The sequence below is a fragment of the Chenopodium album genome, chromosome 6 (assembly GCF_948465745.1).
Source record: "Chenopodium album chromosome 6, dcCheAlbu1.1, whole genome shotgun sequence".
Taxonomy (NCBI): domain Eukaryota; kingdom Viridiplantae; phylum Streptophyta; class Magnoliopsida; order Caryophyllales; family Amaranthaceae; genus Chenopodium; species Chenopodium album.
This window is the reverse complement of record NC_137839.1, coordinates 4,596,023-4,618,925: the sequence shown is the minus strand read 5'-3', so window position 1 is coordinate 4,618,925 and position 22,903 is coordinate 4,596,023. Positions and strand designations below refer to the sequence as shown.

Sequence of the window (22,903 nt, the reverse complement as noted above, 5' to 3'; positions counted from 1 at the left end):
TTTATTTTACAAACAAAGAGCCTTACCTCAGGTAATGAGGTAAGTTACCTGGGTGTTTATGGAGTTTTACCATAGTAGTGTTCATCAAACATCAGTAATCTGCAAGATTTAATCTTAGCTTTGTTGATATTATGAAGTAACACTGAGGGCAAATTTGTAAATTCCTATCTTTCAAGCTAACTGTTTTTTATCAGGAAAACAGCAACCTTCCATTATATTTTGGGCACAAAAATCAAAGAGTGTAAACCTCAGTTTCATCACAAGCCAAAGAAGAGAGAAAATGGCCAGTGCTCTCTTCTTGGCCACTCCACTTTTCCAACCTTCTCAGAGTATGTCATTTTCCCTTCTTTTCTGTTTATAATACAGAATTTCTTCATTGTTATTATTTAAAAATTTTAATTTATGTTCTATAGTTGTATTATGTTGTTCATTTAGTTGACCCCATCTTTAAAAATGTCATCTTTGTTTAACTCTGTACATGTTTTTATGTAATCAAAATTTGGAATTATGGGTAAAAAAAAAACATTATTTTTTGCTTAATTTCATGTCCCAATTGACAATTTGGAATGACAACAAAACTGGAAATCTTATGACAGCATTTTGACAGTTTAAAATGGGGGTTTGATTATGTGTTGTTTTATGCAGATAAAGAAGTAAGTGGAAGAGCTATATGTAAGTTCAATAGCTCAATTTTTGGGGAATTGGTTAGGCAACCAAGTCTTGTTCACAAAGGAATTAATCAGAGCTACACAAATAAGAGTATCTCCATTAATTCATTGGTACAGAATATATTGTCTTTTCATGTTGATGTATTATTGTGATGCATTTTTTATTCAATTCGACCTGTATAAGTTTAGTGGGCGACTCCTCCTATTGCCAATTGGTTTTACGATGGAAGTTGAGGGGTGCTTCATTTAGGCCATACTAATAGCATCATTAGCCTTATAGGAATGAAATATGAGAGTTGCTTCAGGATAGCTTGATTGGTATATAGAAGAATTTGTGCTTATACAAAAATCAGCCAAGTAATGAAAGTGAGGTGATATTTTTGCAGTTTGGAAGGAAAGTGAAAGCTAAGACCAAGAGGGAAACTGTGGTACCGGAACCAGATTATCGGATACCTATAGCTCTACTTGGTGGGTTATTCTGCATTTTCCTTGCATTTCATTGATGTATTGCTTTGTCTGTGCTCCTATGTACTAATAAGTACTTGTACATTTGATACTGTTGTAGTAGCATTATAACTTTTCCCTTAGTACATTTTGAAGCATATCATATCTTGAGCGTTAGAATTTCATGTTATACATGTATTTTCTGCCTGCCATCATTTGTTTTTGAGTTTCTTTGCTTTTGATTCTTCTGTGGTAACAGGTGCAACAGGTGCTTTAGTTTATACTGACAATCTAGTAGCAGCAGTACCAGTTGGTCTTCTTGGTTTACTTCTCCTTGTTCAGGTATCATAAGGATTATCACATTTCATAGGTGAATATGAAGGCACTGTTGATCATCGATTTTCTTCCTAATGTGTCAGTTTAATTCGGAAGCCTAGTATATCGAATCTTTTTCTTCTTCTGAAAGATTGTGTTGCAATGTTTAACATTGATTTAAGCAGTTAACTGTGTTCAATTCCTCAAATTCCAGGCTACAAGGGTTAGATTTGTCTTTGATGATGAAGCTCTGGTTAGTCTGCACTTAGCTCCTCAAAATATTGTGGTTATCTCCTTCCTTTTTTACAGTGCACTAAACATCAATATTCTACTTTTTCCTGATTGTAGGAGGTGAAAGTGGGTTCTGAGCTTCAAGAGTCTGGAGAAAATGTGTTTGTGGGCGGAAAGAATCGTTGGAAGTAAGTACATCTACACTAACAATCAATGAAATCAACAGCTGACAAGTTAACCACTGAGACATGTTGCAGGTACTCCTCATTCGTAAATTGGGAGTTCTGGTGGCCTAATTTCCCTATCTTGGTGTACTTCAAAGAAACACAAACCAAGCCTGAAGGGCAAATTCACTTCTTCCCTATAATATTTGTAAGTAACAATCTCCAATTTCACTTGGTTTTTCACTATTGACTGATTAGAAAAAAAGTGTGCTGAAGTAAGAAAAGTGACAGGAAGATCTTGTTTTCTGCATATGTTATCTTTCATTTTTATCCCAAGAATCCCTTTCATCCAAGTCATAATAAATGAGAAATTTTCCTTTGTGCAGATCAAATTTAGATGTAAATGTTGATATGTAATTTTTTTTTTTTTTTTCCTTCCTTCTGATGAACAGAACGGAAAACAACTCTATGATGTCATGGTAGAGCGAGCAGGTCCCTCAAAAACCAGTGGCCCAAAATCAACATGAATAATTGAGTTCAGTTTGTGAGTTAACGTTATGAGTAATTAAGTAGAATGGCATAACCACAGAAATTGAGTACTGATATATGACAAGAAATTTATTCATGTACACTGTTACACAATTTTCTGAATGTCACTTGAGAGCATCTCAAAGCTTTGCAAATAATAACTCTGTATCTATTGTTCCTAAACGTCCTACAAGGAAGAACTGATGTATAGACCCCTTTTAAATACGAATATACGATGTTTCAGTTGCAAAGATTTAAAGTTATTTTTCTCGTAAATGTAATCTATAATTCTCTCAGTTTATTTGCTGATAAGCATTTTGGATGGTCTTACCTTTGCAGAAGTGCTGCTGCTGCTTACTGATTGTCATACAGAGAAGCTTCTTCACACAAAAAAAAAGACTATGCCTGATAAGAATGAAAGGATATTTAGTGTTTGGGGGAAAATGGGGGAAGTTAATGATGAAACAGACTTTACTCTATATTAAGTTTAATGAAAATCTTCTTTGGGTATCCTGAGCTGTGAAAAAGTTCCTAGCTTCTCGTGTTCCAGAATTTGGAGTTTCGGCACCATCAACTCTGGGTTTATATCGTTTTCTTCTACCCATTCAGAAACCCTTCAAACCAGTTAATGTTAGTAGTTAGCACCTCTCTCTAGAATGTGTCATTTATCTTTCTTTGGATTACCTTCAAACATATTCCATTACTTACTGCCTAAACTCGAGAATAATCTAATTACATGATTCTATTATTCTTCCAAACTCGATTAATTTTAAGAATAATTGAAACTTTATGCTCATGATGCTTAATGTAAAAGGAATCTTTCGGTAAAAAACTTCAGAAACAAAACTATCATAACCCATAAATTAAAATGGATCTAAACTCAAGAACCTGGTTCTGATCATATATGATGTATAAGTTGGCATTACACAAAATGTAAAACACACTACAGGATATGGATCAAATAATTATCATTAGTACATTAATAAGGTTATTGCTAGCAAATGTAATTTTTTTATTTTAAATTTTTTTATTATAAATGAAGCAAATGATAGAACTAGATTATTGGCAGTCAAGAATACCAAGTTATATATATACATAATGTGAAATTCGTGTGATCGGAGATACATAAAAAAAAATATTTCAAACACATATTTCATAAAAATCCTTTTCGATGCTTCTTTCATGATACAACATATTTTATTTTAATCGGACAACAAATATAATTTCATAAAAGAGATATGTTTAATTTCAATCCGTTTTGGGAATACATGGAAACTGTTTATCCATATTCATACTAACGAAAGAAATACGAATTTTGTAGGAATATAGTGAATATATTTAATATGCTTGTAAACATATTGTAATGTGGTACATTGATTAATGTTACATGCTACATGCACTGCATGCAACATTTTTTTTTTGTTGAAAACATTTCTATTTCTTAATTATTAATTTGTGAAATTTATTTTACTTTATTTGGTTATATACTCTTGTTTATTTTGTTACTAATACTATCAATACACTTATATTTTCTTTAAATAAAAATAATCATTCTTAGAAGAAAATCATAAAGAACTTCTAAATCATCTCAAAAATTAGTTATTAAGTGTTTGAAATTTAACTCAATTTTTTAAAAAATTTGTATGGTTTTTAATAAGTAAAGTGTTTTTTAATGAAAAGATCAAGATATTTGGGGGAAAAAAAAAAAAATAAACCATCAATTTCAGTTATTTATAGCAAGTTTTCGTGGTATATGTAACCCTTTAATATTCTTCAAAAAAAAAAATTGTAACCCTTTAATAAAGGTACCACAAAATCGTACTTGTATTTAGAGATGTTAATTCGGGTATTCGAGTCGGGTTTGGGTCGGGCAAATTAAGTCTCAGGTTAAATCAGGATCAGGTTATGTCGGGTCAATCTAACTTTAGATCAGGTTCAGGTCGAGTCAATTTCAATTCAAGTTACAACGGTTCGTTCACCTTTTCGGATATAGATCGGGTTCAATTCAATTTAAAATCAGATCGGGTTCAATTTCAGGTTCGGGTTGTGTTGAGTCGGGTTTGGATGGGTTAACAAGATGGTACATTCGAGTTCGGGTTAGTGTTGAGTTGGGTTCTGATTCAAGTTCAATTCTAATAAATATAGATGTGGCCAAGTTTAACTATATAATTACGCTTTCCATAATTTAATCAAGCATCATCAGGATTTTATTAAACCTATATACGAGTAATAGAGAACAAAAGTTATATAAGCTGAACAAAAGGTATATAAAATTATACCAGTATATAAGCTGAATAAAAGGTATATAAAATTTTATTAAACCTTCCATGACTCGGGTTCATGTTTTAATTGGGTCGGGTACTAGTTAAGGTTCGGATTGTTTTCGGGTTGGATTAAATCGGTTGACAGTTACTATCAGGTCAGGGCAGGTTCGGGTTAAGGTCATAAAGTTGGATCAAATGGGTTTTCGGTTAAGATCAAGTCAGGTTATATAAGTCACTAGTTTCACACTTTCAACCCATTGTTTGAGTATAGGCTGGGTTCAGATCTTTGTCCGTTAAGGTCGGGTTCTCGAGTCAGGTCAGTTTTTGACAGCTCTAGCTATAATCCACACTTTTTGAGGAAATTTTGAGGTTTTGGGGCCCGGTGGCAAAAGGTGTTGAGACCGTACCTAGGGGATATATCTCGAGGTCATATAATGCCGTTTGAAACCATATATGATCATTATATGTTGTCATAAACGTACGTGGTAGGCTTGAGTTTACGAAATCAATACAGTTGTGAACAGGTAAAATGACCGTTTAAGGGCATATTGGATGGTTCCACTGACCCAATTGGACATCCGGAGGGTATTAGGAATCATGGTAAACATCTCGGCAATTTTTATTTTCGGGTGAAAAAAGGTCAAAAAAAATTACTAAATTGAAGGCTACAATCCAAGCTTATTGAGGAAATTTTGGGGGTTTGGGCCCTGTAGCGAAAAGCAACAAAAAGCTACTAAAATGTAGTGTTATGAGATACATTTCGGGGACATATAATGCCGTTTGAAGCCATATATGATCATTATATGTTGTCATAAACATCCGTGGTAGGCTCGAGATTACGAAATCGGTGCAAGTTGCAAATGGGTAAAATGACCATTTCATGACATATTGGATGGTTCCACCGACCCAATTGGACTCCCAGAGGGTATTAGGGACAATAGTAAACATCTTGGTGATTTTTATTTCCGGACGAAATAGGTAAAAAAATTACAAAATTAAAGGCTATAATCCATGTTTGTTTAGAAAATTTTGAGGTTTAGGGGCCTGTGGCGAAAAGCCTTGAGACCCTAAGGGATACATCAAGGGGTCATATTATGCCGTTTGAAACCATATATGATCATTATATGTTGTCATAAACGTTCGTGGTAGGATTGATTTTATAAAATCTGTGCAAGTTGCGAACGGGTAAATTGACCGTTTAAGGGCATATTGGTTGGTTCCACCGAGCCAATTGGACTCTGTGAGGGTATTGGGTACCATGGCAAACATCTCAGCAATTTTTATTTCCCGGCAAAAAAGGTCAAAAAATTACATTGAAGGTTATAATCCACGCTTTTTTAGCTACCTAGGTCCGCTTTCAAGTTTCAACCTCTAGCTCTTCTTAGATCATGTAGTTGATCGTGTAAAATGCAGACAACAAATTCCCACAACTATAATAATCCCGCCTTGGCTGACCCTCAACAGAGAAACCGCCACAATATCAGTCAGCTAATAAGTTATCTGGTCATCAACATAAAGTTCCTCTGCTGTCTCACAGTTCTCACTTCATGTGTTTGTTCTGAGTCTACTGTAGTGATTCTGTTAGTGTTACAAGTTTCTCACTAGAGTAGACTGGACTCCAATACTTCTGCCCTTCTGGCAAGAAATTTCAGTAATACCTCATTTCTTCTTGGTACAGTGAGCATCAGTACCATGCATTGTGCATTGATCATAACCAACAGTCTCAAGAAAGACCCGGATTTCTTTGGCCGTTGTGTTGCTTGCTTGCAACAAGCGTTCATCTTCCTCATATATCAGATAAGGGGCTTCAGCTCCTTTTCTTGAGAGCAGCTTTTTGGCACCCTTCAAGACATGATATTCCCAACCCTGTACATCAATTTTTAGCAGCAGCACAGGCTCAGAGTCTGGGATAACTTCATCAAGAGGAATGGTCTTTACTTCAACCGCTATCTCTTCATTTGATTTGAATGCCAACTTTGCACCAGCAGCAGAAACAGCACTATTATCTAACCGGCCAACTAACTGTCAATCACAAGGAATATCAATATAAGGATCAAGAATACATAATTGTATACAGTGATTAGGAAACACTGGAAAATTGCTATAAATACTTGTGGCTTCATTATCTTTCATAACCCAGAGGGTCAAGCAACATAATGTATAACAGTGAAACTGAACAAGCTCTTGGATTTTGACTTATACTAGTACGTTTGGTTGGTGCAGCAAAAAACTCAGGCCATTGAGGGCAATATATTGATTCGCAGCACACTAGAAAGTTTTTGAGAGAGGATTTACATATCAATAAATGAAGCTGTTCCAAACAAATGAAGACCTGATGTTTCAATCCCTGTCAGTTTAAAGGCATGTACTCTAGTCTTTTGACATATCTGGCAACTCCTTCCTAATAATCAGATATCTAACTCAGCAACCATCTTATGTCCTACCCGAGTTGAAAATTTTCGAGTATTCTCAGAGGAATCAATTCTACATTGCACAACAAAATTACACTCTAACAGTCTATAACACAAATTAGAATCCAAATATGTGCACCTTCATGTTTTATCAATCACTCACAGGATATAGCAAATTGCTCTTGCTAGAATGTAACATTCTACAAGGCAAGAACATACTCTACAGTAGTTCCATGTACATCAAAAAATCCGAGCATCATCGAAATTTTGATTCATCAATCACCTATTTCATGTCATACAAAAATGAAGCGCCACCAAATTTAGATAAAGCTAAGTCACAGACTGTAATGTCAATTTCAATCACCATACACAAAAATCATACACTACATTAATTTTCAAAATGTGATGATCATTGAAGTTTGAAATCACCAAAGTCAATCCAATGCACCACAATGTCCAATTTCTAATGAATTCTAACATCATATTGAAAACCCCGCAACTATATACCATCAATTTGAACAAACAGACACCAAATTCTTCAAATTTAACATGTATAAAATCCCAAATTCATAAAACCCACAAATTAAATCATGAAACCTTTAAAAAAAAAATTGAATAAATAAAAAATTACCTTATGGAAAGTAATGCTACCGAAATGATCAGATGCAGCAGCTTCAAAAACAGTAACAAAATCCCCAACTCGATTAAAATAAATCCCATCACAAATCCTCTGTAAATTCTCAAAAACAGGCTCAAACGCCAAAACCCGAAAACCCATCACAGCAGCAGCAAAACTAGCCATACCCACATTAGCACCAACATCAACAAAGATCCCATTTTTACCCTCAGCCTGAAATTTACCCAAAACCTCTTGAACAGTAGCAGAAATATCAGGCTTTTTAAAGGGTTTATTCTTAAGAATTCTCTGGATATTTTTATGGGGTTTTTCAGGCAAATTTCCAAGATCAGAGAGTGAGTAAAGAAAAGGGTATTTAACACCTTCAACGATGTTTGCAATTACAGGGTGAGATTGCGGAGATTTGAAGCAATTATAAGGTGGGATTTTCGAGGTGAACGAAGAAAGAGAAAGTTTGACATCTGGGGTTGGATTGGTAGTGAGATTTGAGGGTTTAGAAGCGAGGAAGAAGAGGAGAAGAAGGAGGAACGAGAGAGAAAGGAGAAGGAGGAATGAATTTGGCGATAGAAGTTTTAGAGATCTTTCTCTTTTCCAGGCGTTTGCCATGGATAAAATAGAGAAGAATGAATTTATGAGGATTTCTGGGAAATTTTTCTGGGTTGATTTGAGGAATGAATTTATGAGGATTTCTGGGAATTTTTTTTTGGATTGATTTGAGGAATAAACACGAAAAGGAGTATGACTGTGTATTTGATGAGCAGAATTAAGTGAGGAGGGAGAGTGATGTAACTCTGATGATGACCGATTGAAATTGCTAGTTCATTGTATCCAAATTGATAGAGTATAAAACATATTCGCGTCAGGTATGGGTGGACCTGTGTTGCATCCACATTTCAAGCCCAAAGAGCCTTTCATGTGAGGGGGAGTGATTACAAATTTTTACCTACACTCTACGGCAGGGAACACTGCCTGCACCCCCCCTCCGCGAGTGCCCCGCCCCCGCCCCTTTTCATTTATGAATTTTCTGTAAATTTTTTGTAATATGTTCATTTCTGTAATGGTAAATGGTCATTTATAAATCATTAAATGTTCATTTTTATAATAAGGAGTTTTTGTTCAAATTAATATATTTTATGAATTGAATTTTAAGAATTTTTTATCAATAAAAATGAGAGCAAATTTATTTATATGGATTGTTGCGTTTAAATCATTTTTATTATTAGAAGTATTACATCATCCAATGTACATTTTTGTTTATTCGAGTTTCAACATATGTTCATTTTTGTATCATGAAATGTTCATTTCAAGAGCCATGTGTAAGTTTTATAGTAAGATGTGTGCAAATACATGCATCTTATAATTGTATTTATATAAATAAAGAGTTGTTAAAAATAATTTCCAATATAAAATAAATTCAATTTAATTGCAATAATAATGCATTTCCATACAGCTATAATATTATATGTAATTGTTTCATAAACACGGAAGTGAACATTATTGTTTGGGCGGTCGAAAGACTATCACGAAGTCGGTTTGAACATTTAGGTTTTTTGTTTATGAACATATTGCTTTTCTAATATGAGCATTGAATTTTGTATCATTGATCATTAACGACTTGTTTACATTTCATAAGGAAGAGCAATCAATATTAGAAATAGCATTTACATACTAGATGTTTTGTATCATCTAGCTACCAATATTAGAATGAAATTTATAAAATAGAAATAAACATTTATTTAGCTTCCAAAATGTCAAAATCTGTCTATTAAAATGAACATCGCCTCTTATATTTAATGTGTGGTATTAATATTCAAAGAACATTTTACAACATAAAAAATGAACAAGTATTAAACTTGAATGAATATCTTTTAATGTGCAATTGAACATTTAATAAAATTTAAATAAACATCTATTAAAATAATTATCTGCATATATATGTGAATGAACATTTATCCATATGTAAATGAACATATATTATTGTAAATATAAACATAATATCAATATAAAAATGAACTTCAATTACCATTTCTATACATTGTCATTTAATACATTTCGTATAAATAACAGGTATATAAAATCATCTTTATTGTGTGTTGTTTTTAATACATGTCCTTTCTCAATATATACATCGATGTCTTCTACTTTCTTATATAATTATCCTGTGTAATAAGAGATCTAATTTTTAAACCATTAATAAACATTTACACATACAAATATGAACCCATTATTAGAAAATGATCATATACAGTGCAATATAAAAATGAACAATTATTATATTATAAATGAACATTTTTCAATATGAACATGAACAAGTGTTAAAAGTCAAACGAGCATTAAAAATAGTTTTCATTATGAACTAAATTAACTATACCTATAGAAAATATGTGAAGAAATCGACCAAAAATAGACATCATTAAGAGATTATTAGAATTCATTATGTAGATCGTTTATTAATATGTGAATGACCGGTTACTAATGTATAAATGAACATTTATGTAAATGAAACCGAACATTTATAAAAAAAAAAAAAAAAAAAATTTCACTACGAACTAAATTTACATTTATATAATTTTACGAAATAGATCAAATTATCCGTAAAATAAGGACAATTAAACTCTGTTTTCGATTTTATGTCCAACAATGTTGTAATCAAACAACACACCATTAATTAATTCAACACAGAAGAGTGTATATATATATATATATATATATATATATATATATATTATACCAAACATTATTTTAATATAATTATATTAAATCACTTTTATGATAAAAAAGTATAAGAATTCAAGAGCTACTATCAAAATTTTAAAATGTTTACTGAAAATAATTGAATAATATGGCAAAAAGTTAGGGTTTGCACTTTTTTTTCTTCCAAAAATAACTTACAATTTGATTTTATATCATTGCAATTGTGTGACTTCATCTCTTATATCAAAGACCGCACTTGATTTTTATAGAAAATTTCGAGTTTTTAAGTAAATATTTTTGCAAATTTTGATAAGAGAGAATGGAGAGTGAAGATTAAAAGTGTATACTAATTTTAGGCGAGAGAAAACAATGCTTCTATCTTTTATTTTTTTTGGGGTGTAGAAAGTAAACTATAGCTGTGTTGTTTGGGGAAAGTGGATAGTGGGGGTGTAGGTAGTGCTATCTACACTAGAGTGTAGGAATATATAATTAGGGGAGTGATAGAGTATATAACATATTCCTGGGCCTCAACCATCAGCTTAAACTTTTGGTTGAGTTGGTCCACTAACATGGTATCGGAGCCAGCGTGACACAAAGGTCACGGGTTCGAAACTCATCCACCCCCACTTTCAAGTGGAATATTAAGCGCTGGGTATGAGGAGGGCCCATGCTGCATCCACACTTCTAGCCCAAACGGGCTCTCGTGTGAGGGGGAGTGATAGAGTATAAAACATATTCTTGGGTCTCAACCATCAGTTTAAGCTTTACACCTAACTCTAGATTTACCCGACACATAAAAAATACTTCGGTTTTTATACTTTATACTTCGTATGTGTGTATAGATTTTATTTTCCGTTATCAATTACTCGTAGTAACTAATTATCTTTATAGGAAATGATTTTAGCGCACACCAAAAATTAATTTTTAACACCTCTACAACTCTATATGGAAAGCAACAAAGCACATTGAAAACTTTGCTATAACATTAGGTGTGTCGAAATCAATGTTTGGCAAGCCTAATTCAGTTTCCCATCTCTAATTACTTTTCCTACTCTTTACTCTCTAGTAGGAGGGTGAGTATGATTTTTTTTTTTTTTTTTTTTTCGAATTCTTGGTTTGACTATGAAAGGAAATACATGGATATGGTTAAGGGCCTGTTCATATTTACTTATTTTCAGTTCAGTTCAGTTCAGCTCCAATCAGTTCAGTTTAGTTCAGTTCAGCTCCAATCAGTTCAGTTCAGTTCAGTTCAGCTCTTAATTTTCCTCTCTCATAAAATATTCATTTCAGCTTAGTTCAGTTCAGTTCAGTTCAGCTCCAATCAGTTCAGTTCTGTTCAGCTCCAATCAGTTCAGTTCAGTTCAGTTCAGTTCAGCTCTTAATTTTCCTCTCTCATAAAATATTCATTTCAGCTTAGTTCAGTTCAGTTCAGCTCCAATCAGTTCAGTTCAGCTCAGTTCAGTAAATATGAACAGACCCTAAATTAAAACCAAATATACTTTAAATGCTTATTTCAAAGGGACATTTAACCTTTTTTAAAAAATAAATGTTTTAGCTTAGTGCTAGTTATTGAGCATTTTAATTAGACAAATAGGACTTGAATGAAACTTTTTCATCCAATCTCATGTTTTAATTCCAAAAATGTTATTTTATAAAAAAAAACAGAGTATCACACTACAATAGAATTTACAAAAACTTTTGTATGCCCCCGATTTACAATAATTTTATTGTACATCGAACAATTTGCAAAAAGTGACCCTTTTTTCTTACAAAAGTGACCCCTTTTTTCACAAAAGTGATTTTTTTCACAAAAATGACCCTTTTTCGCAAGAGTGGTCCTTTTTTTTTCACAAAAGTGACCCTTTTTATCACAAAAAGTGACCCCTTTTTTTTGACAAAAATGACCCATATTTTACAAAAACTCACTACTGTCCGCCTACCTTCAAAAAAAAAAATTAGGTCACAAAATTAAGAAAATATACCTTCAATTTGTTCGTTTAAACTAGTAGAAGGAGGAGCAATTGTCTCCTTCTTTGAAAGCTTAACATTCGACATTATATTCGAAAACTAAAATCAAAATAGAATTGACATGAACATACCTTAAAATAACCAAAAGTACAAAAAAATAAAATAAAATGAACATACATACCTCAAAATTGGATGTAAAAGAAGAATTAACAAAAGAAACTACAAAATTAAGTTGAAAACCAAGATTAGAAAGAAAAACGAGAGTGAAATTGAAGAACAAAGGAGATAGAAACTAGAAAGAGGGGTAAAGAAGATGATAGAGAAAAAGAAGAGCATAGGAAAGAGAAGAAACAAAATAAAAGAAAATAAAGCAGGAGAGTGAAAACATGAGAGTAGTAACAAATTTTAAATTCCACACGTGTAAATTGGGTCATAACCACCGCCATTCAATAACTTATTGTAAACCCGTTTTTTTTAAAACTTTTGTATAGAATTTATATGTTCTTGTCCAAAAAAAAAAAAAAAAAAAAAAAAAGCATAAGTTAGATTTTTCAAGAAGATTTTGTATGAGACTAAACCAAAACGAATTGAGTATTTCAATGAAGAACTCATCTAATATGTCATCAATAACATAATACTTAAACAGACATCATAAATGGCACGTGTCACTTCCTGGTGCTGTTTTTTCCCACCAAAACTCCCTCTCCTTTTTTTAGCAGAACAAATCTTCTATTTTTGTAATATTTGTATAATACAATTATAATAATATATTATTCCTAATCTTATATATTATCTTTATAATAATTGTATTCCTTTTTAGAGCATGTTCTCATTGACTGAGCTCAGCTGAACTGAATTGAGCTGAACTGAACTGAACTGAGTTGAGCTGAACAGAACTGAACTGAACTGAATTGAAATGAATATTTTATAAGAGAAGGAAATTAGGAGCTGAGCTAAACTGAATTGAACTGAACTGAACTGAACTGAACTGAGCTAAACTGAATTGAACTGAGCTGAACTGAACTGAACTTAACTGAACTAAACTAAACTGAACTGAACTGAATTTCAACGTAAGAGAACAGGCCCTTAGGCCTGTTCTCTTCACCTTAAAAAAATAATATTAAGTAAAAATAATTTCAGTTTAGTAAAAATAAGTTCAGTTGAGTAAAATTCAGTTTTCTTAAAGAACAATTATAATAGAAAATCAGTAAAAATAATTTCAATTCAGTAAAAATAATTTCAGTTCAGTAAAATTAAGTCCAGTTCAGTAAAAATAAGTTCAGTACAGTAAAAATAATTTCAGTTCAGCAAAATTAAGGTGAATCAAACAGGACCTTAGTTTGTGTTCTATTTATTTAAAATAGTTACAAACAGATTTTGAGACCTTTTAATTAATGGAGATTAAATTATAATTTAGAAGCTTGATATATGGTGGAGATCAAGTATAAACTAACCAAGCCAAAAAATTACAATATTAACATTTAAATTACCATTATATTTTTTTTTATGCAAAAATTATCATTATATAGTTGTAAAATCTTATGAAATAATAATAATTGAGTTAGTTATCTGTTAAATGTTCCTGTAATATTTATTTTTGTAACTTATAACTTTTTTCCTTTAAAAAATCAATTAACTATTACTAAAGCAGGTGTTGCTTACATCGATCGATTTGGACATAGTCACTATCCTTAAAAAATTTCTCGCCAATAAAATATATGATTTCAGCTTTAATTTTTTTTTTTTTTTTTTTTTTATAGTTATTCTACTTAGCTTATTTATTGGAAGTACTATAGTTTTTTATTTTATTTTTTTATTTTATTTTTTTAACTAAATTAATTTATTAATAAAAAGTCATACAACATCTACATTGTATAGTTTTATTGGGAATAACATACTTCATTAATGTAACATAATGTATACTATTTATAAATACTTTTAACACGGCTAAAAAAAATAATTTTTTTTTCTCAATTGTAGTTTTAATATTTATTGCCTCATAATTGCATTTGTTAATAATTCCACATGAGTTGCTTCATTTTCATATTATATCACAAATTAATTGATGAAAAAAAGACTACTACTACCATCTAGTAAAAGACTAAAGTTAAGACATAAATAAGTATGAATTCTCTACATACATAGACTTTATAGAGTATACAATAACTAACATGCTTATGAATTTGCAATCTAAAAATGACCAAGCTGAGTATTGTATTCTTTTCCAAAGTTGTGATTTATGGAAATTGGCTTTCTTAATATAAGTATGTAATTCCAATCCGAATGTGGTATTCCTAGAGATCTCGTCTACGTGGTTCAATTCGTCTCTAGTCTGATCAATGGAAATCAACATAATTCATCAATCAATCAATAACTTTTATTATATACTAAAAGACACACCAGCAATGACACGTGTCATCTCCTGGTGTGTCCTTAATTATTTTATTTTTTTTATAAAAAAATAAAATTGTATTTCGGAAATAAATATAATACTATGTACATAAATAAAAGATAACAATTTTATACATAAATAAATATATCAAATGTATACATAATAACATAAATAAAAGATTTAATGTATTATTTCATAATCTAATATATATATATATATATATATATATATATATATATATATATATATATATATATATATATATATATATATATATATATATATATAAGGGGAGTTTTTTCTCGAGTTTTTAGAGAGCCACATAGGATTTAATTTTTTCAGCGTGCCTTGTAGGATAATAAGGGTGTGTTCTATTCACCTGATTTTTACTTATCTGAACTTATTACACCTTATTAACACTTATTTTCACTTATATGACCTTATTAAACCTTATTAACACTTATAAGACTTTATTAGACATTATTTGTCATTCTTGAAACATATTGTGTAACATATTGGTAATATGAGTATATATATATAACAATATATTAAAATAAAAGCAATAAAATATGAAAATATTAGCATTTTGATAATTTCAAATATTAAAAAAAATAAACACCGAAACAAGCAAAAGTGTATGTTGCAATAACACCAATAAAATTTTAATCTTCTAATGCTTCATCATCATCATTCTCATCATCTCCTTCTTCTGTATCATCCTCTACGACACCTCCAACCGACTTCCATATATCTTTTGTTATTTTATCCCGAATACGGTTCATAGCTTTATTCCTTTGGATATCATACAAATTATAATCTGCTCTAGTCTCCATTTCTTCAACCTCTTGAAATATTGGTATCCCTAATTCGTATAGACAGATAAAATTGTGAAGCGTAAATGTTGCAACAATGATAGACAATTGAAATGCTTCATCCATCGGTGGCATCATCTTTAAGATTTTCCATTTTTTCTTTAATACGCCGAAACATCTTTCAACTGTTGAACGTAAAGAGGAATGTTGATAATTATAATGCTCTAAGTTTCCAATAGGTGGACCCCTATTTTACAAAAATGAAAGTGAAAAGCAATCTTGATTAGTAATAACTCTATATAAATATAATAAGTGGAAATAAGGTGAGGAGAACGTTAATTTAGAACTTATTAACCATGAACTTATTAACCCTTATCTGAACTTAACTGAACTTATTAAACCTGAAATAAGTGAAAATAAGGTGAGACCCTAAATTTTAGTGGTAGCCAATTAAATACGAGATTAATAATTTCTTTTAGAATTAAATAATTTAACTGACACGTAAGCAAAATTGGTGAATGAGATTATCCAGTTTAAATTAATTAAATATAAAATAGTATATTTTAATATCATGAATTTTATCTTAACATTTAACAATTTTTAGCACATAAATATATATGTAAAAATATTATTTTAAAAAATTCAAACAAACCGTAGGGCTTCATCTAGTATTATTACAATGAGGATTTTATTGTTTTGAATTTTTTTATTTGATTTTTTATTTGACAAAATTATGTTATATAACTAAATGTGATGTTAATATAAGAATTGTTATAAAAAATTACCGTGCGTGACACGAGAACCTAACCTAGTTATTGCTTATATTATACACTTATACCCGATATCAAAAATATGAGCGTCCATTTCTGTTGTTACTCAATATAATCATCACTATAACCGTAAGTTTAAAATATTACAATAGTACTCATTTTTCCTCTCTAAAATGGATTTGCACCATTTTTCTCTCTCTAAACTCCATTAGAGTCCCAGAATCGTCTTTTTTTTTTTAAAAAAAAAAAAAAAAAAAAACACCATTCTTACTTCTGCAAATCCTACTGAGTATTCTCTCTCTCAAAAAACCACCAGGCCATTCTTACTTCTGCAAATCCTCACTTGACCACTTCAGTGCTCTCGTCGAAACTCGATTTTGGGACCATTTTCTTTATTTCATCGTCTACACCTTTATTGAGGTAAATTTCTCCCTCTAGACACGGTAGAATCAATTTCTGTTGCTTCCATATTTCTGCTATTTTTGTTGAGTCTTTTCCTATAAAAATTAGGTTGAAATTATAGATAGTTACGTGTTGTTTCTGTAAGTTTTGGCTCTATATTGATTGATGCATGATTTGATTCCATTATTAGACCACTTCTTATTTTTTTTTTGGTTTTCTGGATTTATAAGTTTGAGGGAGCTAGTACTAAAACTGGGTTATTAATATGAATGATGAATGTGTTCTGGGTTTAATTGCTGTGTGTTGTGTTTGTTTGTGATTTTTAAGATTGAAGGGTAACAGAATTGCAGGTTCCCTTAATCTGGGAAAAATTTGTGGGTACCTTCTAGTTTTAGGATTACTTGCTGGTGTTTGACTCTTTTCTGGGTAAAAATATTGCATCTCAAAAGTTTATATATACTGGAGTTTGAGTTGGAATTTTTGGAAAATTTTGATATTTTTCTAAAACCCATCGAACCAATTCAATTCTTATTAGCATTTTCATACTGCTTCAATCAGAAATTGAAGTTGTTCCTATTTTAGTCTTATTCTATCAAGGAAATGCCAAAGTATTCGTATTACACCAAGCTTCTTCTGGCTTGATCATAAAGTTCTCTATCTCGAGTCTAGTGTAAGAGTGAAATCAGAGCTCAGGATAGCTCAATCATCATTAGTTAAGCTGCTGTAATAGTGTAATTGAAGACTCAAGTCTGTTAGATGACTGATAACTTCCACAATTGTTTTGGCCAATGCAACCTTATGACTTGATTTTCTAGCTCCTTGCCTTTTCAATTTGAAAGTCTCAAAGTAGATTCTTGTATATTGGTTTGCTTATTCACATATTGTGGTCGTCTAGATTTATAAAAAATGAAAACGATGCATAATTTGATTTCCCCTACTACCTTTTTCCAAAAATACGCCGAGATCTTAGATCTTATTCTTCAATTCTACAGGTCGAGAATATGACTGGGAAGGAAGATAAATTTTATTATAGCTGGAGATACAAGAAAGTGAATGACTGTAAAATTCTGACAGAGGTTCGAAATCAGTATTTGGTTGGAGCCGGTGGCGGTTAGCATTTTTATTTAATTATGTTTTATTTTTTATCTAATTTGTATACCATTACTTGAATATTGAGTAATGATTTTTTTTATTTCTTTATTCACAGATAGTTGTGCACTTCACGCCGCCAGCGCCGCTCTCGAGATGATTACTCGACGAAAATGGGCTGAACAGGGAATTTTTGAGAAGAAGAAAAACATTTATATTGACATATGGGATTTAGCAGAGAAAAAATCATTCCCTTGTTCCCTGAAATCCGTTTTCAGTTATTTACAACAAAATGGAGCAAAGCCCACCAAGGTATGAATTTATGTTTTATTTTTCTACGATCATCACTCTCCCTCCTCACTTAATTCTGCTTATCAAATACACACCTTTTCGTGTTTATTCATCAATTCAATCCTCATAAATTTATGCTTATCATTGTTGAAGGTGTTAAATACCCTTTTCTTTACTTACTTTCTGATCTTGGAAATTTGCCTGAAAAACCCCATAAAAATATTCAGAGAATTCTTAAGACTAAACCCTTTAAAATGCTTGATATTTCTGCTACTGTTCAAGAGGTTTTAGGTAAATTTCAGGCTGAGGGTAAAAATAGGATTTTTGTTGATGTTGGTGCTAGTAATTTTCCAGAACTTTTGAAATTTATTGAAAAGTATGCATGTATTTTTTTGTAGGTGTTTTCTTTGAAAGATTTTGAAGTGTTGACCCCTCAGGGCAAAATGGGAGATATATCTAAAATGTTGCAATATTTATTCAACAAGGGAAGATTTTGCTGCTGGCCAAGAGATCTACCTGTGTGAAGGAAATATTTGTCGTCAGAAATTAAATAAAAAGCCTCGTACTCATGCTGTAACTGTCGTTGGTTTTGGAATTGATTATAACTACAATCCATTCTGGGAATTTATCGAGACTGTTTATCCATTTGTGTGTACATTGAAGAAAGATGGATTTGGTCGGATAATAGCCAGTGGCTTCCACTCTGCTTATCTAATCTTAGATTAGATAATGTGTATTTACGCACTCTTTTTTTTTTTTTTTTTTTTTTTTTTTTTTTTTTTTTTTTTGAGGAAAGATAATGTGTATTTACGCACTTAGTTTGATGTCTATTGAATTTTGTTAATGATTAGGGATTTTTTTATTGGTCGTTGCCTTTTATTCTCCACAATTTGGTTTAGGTAATCAGCTTCTAGAGCTGCATTCATCTTTGCATTGTCATGTTAATTAATGGGTTGTAATTATTGGACTTTTACTTAATAATATTGGATTTAAATTAAAGAATACTTTTACCAGCTAAGAAATTGGCCTATATTTATTATTCACTTGGGTTAGATTGGAGCACTATGTTGCTGTTTTGCTTCAGTTATTTGTTGTGCTTGGATTTGTGTTTAGTGTGATTTCAACACAAAATTTGGCTGGACTAATTATCCAGCTTGCTTAGATTTGAGCACCATCTAAGATGTTTACCTGATTTGCTGATTTGGGTTTGATATGTGGTTTTGTAGGTTAATTACACATAATAAAATGTGATTTCAGTTTTCTTACAGTAGCTTGCTCGATTGTTGGGTTTTCTAAATTGGGATCTTCTTTTCTAAATGTTTTTGGTTGCATTGTGCAAGCTCCCTAGGTTACTATATGTCATTGTGTTGAAGATCCAGGAAACATATGCTTGTGTGTGAATTTTTGATTTTTTTTATAAATTTGATGTTGTGTGTAAAAATTGTGAATGTTGTTATTCAGAATGTTGGTTTTGAATTATTAACTCACTGAAAAGATACGAGTTCGAGATGATCCTCAGTATTCTGCATTTTTGCTGTCTTTGGGAAATGGAGAACTATCAATGAAATAACAAAGGCCACATTCCCAGAATTGAGTGCAAGAATGTTTGGAAGTTATATCTTTACCAAACGAGCTATTCTTACACCAATGAATGATGATGTTGATCTTATAAATTCAGCAATGTACGACTATCTATTGTGTTAAGTTAAGAACTTTCACTACGTAAGATGAACACACATATTAGCTCTTTTTTTTGGTGTTTAGAGAGCCACAAGGGCAGGGGTGAGAATCAATCCCAGGACCTCCTGAAATTGGGAGGGAAGCTCTAACCACTTGAGCTATCCCTCACTCTCCCACATATTAGCTCTTTAAATGTTCATTAATTATTGCCTCATTTCAAATTGGGGGGCGCCTGCGTTGTGGGAGCTCCCACAAACTTGGAAAAAAAAATTGGAATCCCTACCTTATAAAAAGTGGGAAGTTGTTCTTATGAACAGTGGTTGGACCTTTATACCCTCAAATTAGTTTATTTACATTATTACCCCCACAATAGTGTACGTACACCTTCTGCCTTCAGCTCTCTCTCTCCTCTCCATGTGTCTTTCTCTCCTCTCCATGTGTCTGCGAATAAGTCAAGTATTAACTGCTCAATTCCATCTCTGTCCGAATTGCCGAAGAGAAGTGAACTCAGAATTGCAAAATTCATCACTTCAATGGAGAAGAGAAAGTTCTTAATTTTACAAGAAAAATTCTAAATTCACAATTCTCCATTGAAGTGCTGAATTTTTAAATTCTGAATTTACAGTTCCAATTGAGAAAAAATGATACACGAGATGACATCAAAGGAGCATTTCGTCGTCCATCGGCTGGTGACGACCACGGTGAGGAAGGGGGTACGACAGCAGATCTGCCTGTCGAGGGGGCGGCGGCGGAAGATGAAGGCCGGACTTTATGGGAGGTGGGTCACCGGTGCCTCTTTCTCTCTCCTCTCTATACAGTGCAAAAATACAAGGTTTGTGCAAAGTATTATTTCTGAATTAATAATAAGAGAGAGATGGAGGTTGAGACTGAGCTTGAAGAAGGAGAAGCTTGCTCTTACCAAGAGGATGATGATGATACAACCATTGACCCTGATGTTGCCCTTTCCTACTTAGTAAGCTTCTTAGTTTAATTGTTATTGGGTTTTGTTTTTGATTTTATTGATTAATTTTGTGCAAATTTTGTAATTCAATTATGTGATGTTCTTATAATTTAAGCTGTTTTTAGATCAGGAGTCTTTAGTAGCATTGAAATTTTGCTTAATAGAATCTATTTGTTTATAATTGTATAATTCTTTAGGCATTGTTATTGTATTAGTCAGCTATGTGATCCTTAGATATTCGAGGTCGAGGTAGGAGCATTTTTTATGGGGTTTTGTTGGTGGGTGAATGGTGTTGAATTTGGTATGTCACGTGGTTAATGAATTAACCACTGTGGTTTAGAGAATTGAGATGCTAAGGAATAGTGAATAGTGTGGTTACGGATGCAGATACTGAATAGTGTGGCTTATCATCAATTGTTAAAAACATTGTCAAGTATCATCAAATGATAGTATCATCAATTGTTAAATACAACATACAATTTTCTGTTTTCAGTTTGATAGCCAATTGTGGTTACGGATGCAGATACTAAATAGTGTGGCTTCATTGTACCTGTTCATCTAGAGCTCAAACTGTCTAGTGATGACAATCTGTTCAAAGTTGATCTCATATGAGGGTAACTGCCATTAGAAAAATATGTATAAACTGGCATGATTTAAATATGTTTAGTTCGATTAACATACCTTCTGCCTTCAGATCTATCCATCTAGAGCTTACTTGGTCACTTTTGAAGTTGCCATTTTAACCTGTATTTACCTCAGGAATGCAATCTATATCATTTAATGAAGGAACGACAAAGACCTTTTTCGGAAGAAGAGATAAGAAACCTCTTGACTCAGGTTCTTCAAGGGCTGGCACACATGCATAGGAATGGATACTTTCATCGGGATCTAAAACCTGGTATGATGTTTAGATATGCCTTGAGATTTCAGCACATCAGAAGTTTCATTTAGTGACTGTCTAATATGTTGTGTGTTCTAAATGTGCCTTTTTTCACATTGACGGCTGACCTTTGAATTTTCTTGTGATCTTTTGCCTATTAAAGAGAATCTTTTGGTAACGAATGATGTGATCAAAATTGCTGATTTTGGACTCGCCAGGGAGCTTTCATCAATGCCTCCTTATACTGATTATGTTTCAACACGCTGGTGAGTGTATAAAATTCTTTCCCTCTGTTAGTCTTTTCAATCCATATACAATATAGTTATGTACTATACTAAAGAGCTCCTGCAGTTATCATCAATTGTTTTATAAGCATCTGCATCTTCAATAGTGTGTAAAGCACTAAAGCTATCAAGTGCATCATCTCATATAGATTTTTGTATTGTCTTCCAGGTACCGGGCCCCTGAAGTTCTGTTAAAGTCTTCAACTTACACTCCTGCAATTGGTTTGTTCTCTTAATTTTTTTTTTATTTATTTTTTTCATCGAGTGCCGGTCCTTTTTTTTTTTATCAAACAATGTCTTTCACTACCTTGATTATGTCTTTTGTTAAGTGCTGTATTGTTTCCTTTATTTATTTGTTTATTTATTTGTTTATTTATTTAGTATAATATCCCTGCTGGTAGTATGTGAATTCTAGCATTCTTCTTCTACTCACTTGTTTATACTATATGTTTATGTTCCTTTGTCCTATATATAGGAGGTTGTTTATTAGTCCATTTCTCTGTTTTCTTGCAAGCTGCTAATGTTTATGTATTGTCGCAGATATGTGGGCAATTGGTGCAGTTATGGCTGAACTTTTTACCTTGTGTCCTATTTTCCCTGGAGAAAGGTAATGTTGGATTTAGTCCTGTTCTGTGGTGAAGTAATTATTTTATACAGAATAATTTGTAGACTTTCTTCATTTGGTTGATATGTCCTTTGGGGTATGTGTTTTTGCTGATTTATTTTTACCATTGGAAAAACTTAAATTGTGTTCTGGTTTATGTTCTTTACCTTATCTTAGTAATGGTTGCTCCTGCCCCTTGCTTCTTAGTGTTTGAGAGTTTGGAAAGTATAAACTTGCATAGACATCTTTTCCAAAGAAATCACAAATTATAAGTGTATGACCTATACTATTTTCATGTTGCCTATCTCAGAATTTTTGGCTATTGTTTTATGGTTAGCAGGACTCAATAGTATTATCAGTGGTGGGTGATGGCACTATGACACAATATTGCTAAACTGGATTGCTTAAATTGGA

General features: G+C 32.0%; 2 protein-coding genes across 3 annotated transcripts; one reads left to right on the top strand and one right to left on the bottom strand.

The window, feature by feature from the left end:
* Window positions 1–194: 194 nt before the first annotated feature.
* LOC145634364 (uncharacterized) lies at window positions 195–3,000 on the top strand. Of its 2 annotated transcripts, XM_081685783.1 has the most exons (9): window positions 195–329; window positions 646–779; window positions 1,055–1,136; window positions 1,372–1,454; window positions 1,642–1,680; window positions 1,776–1,846; window positions 1,916–2,030; window positions 2,275–2,366; window positions 2,690–3,000. In XM_081685783.1, exons 1-8 carry the CDS (start codon window positions 281–283, stop codon window positions 2,347–2,349), a joined length of 648 nt encoding a protein of 215 aa, XP_081541909.1. In that variant the 5' UTR covers window positions 195–280; the 3' UTR covers window positions 2,350–2,366; window positions 2,690–3,000. The 2 variants fall into 2 exon arrangements, with proteins under 2 accessions (XP_081541909.1, XP_081541908.1); XM_081685782.1 differs by lacking the exon at window positions 2,690–3,000 and having other exon boundaries at window positions 2,275–2,651.
* A 2,765-nt stretch (window positions 3,001–5,765) lies between these two features.
* Window positions 5,766–8,409, bottom strand: LOC145634363 (uncharacterized). The gene is made up of 2 exons (XM_081685781.1): window positions 7,657–8,409; window positions 5,766–6,636 (listed from the first exon to the last, which is right to left on the bottom strand). The coding sequence occupies exons 1-2, from the start codon at window positions 8,266–8,268 to the stop codon at window positions 6,274–6,276; spliced, it is 975 nt and encodes a 324-aa protein (XP_081541907.1). The 5' UTR covers window positions 8,269–8,409; the 3' UTR covers window positions 5,766–6,273.
* Between the last annotated feature and the right edge of the window lie 14,494 nt (window positions 8,410–22,903).

What these genes read in the sequence shown, in the direction of transcription:
- LOC145634364 (XM_081685783.1), top strand. Translation starts at nt 281, where the DNA reads ATGGCCAGTGCTCTCTTCTTGGCCACTCCACTTTTCCAACCTTCTCAG. An exon ending in ACTTTTCCAACCTTCTCAGA is followed by an intron (nt 330 to 645) that starts GTATGTCATTTT and finishes TGTTTTATGCAG; the next exon opens with ATAAAGAAGTAAGTGGAAGA. An exon ending in GTATCTCCATTAATTCATTG is followed by an intron (nt 780 to 1,054) that starts GTACAGAATATA and finishes ATATTTTTGCAG; the next exon opens with TTTGGAAGGAAAGTGAAAGC.
- LOC145634363 (XM_081685781.1), bottom strand. Translation starts at nt 8,268, where the DNA reads ATGGCAAACGCCTGGAAAAGAGAAAGATCTCTAAAACTTCTATCGCCA. An exon ending in GTAGCATTACTTTCCATAAG is followed by an intron (nt 6,637 to 7,656) that starts GTAATTTTTTAT and finishes TGTGATTGACAG; the next exon opens with TTAGTTGGCCGGTTAGATAA.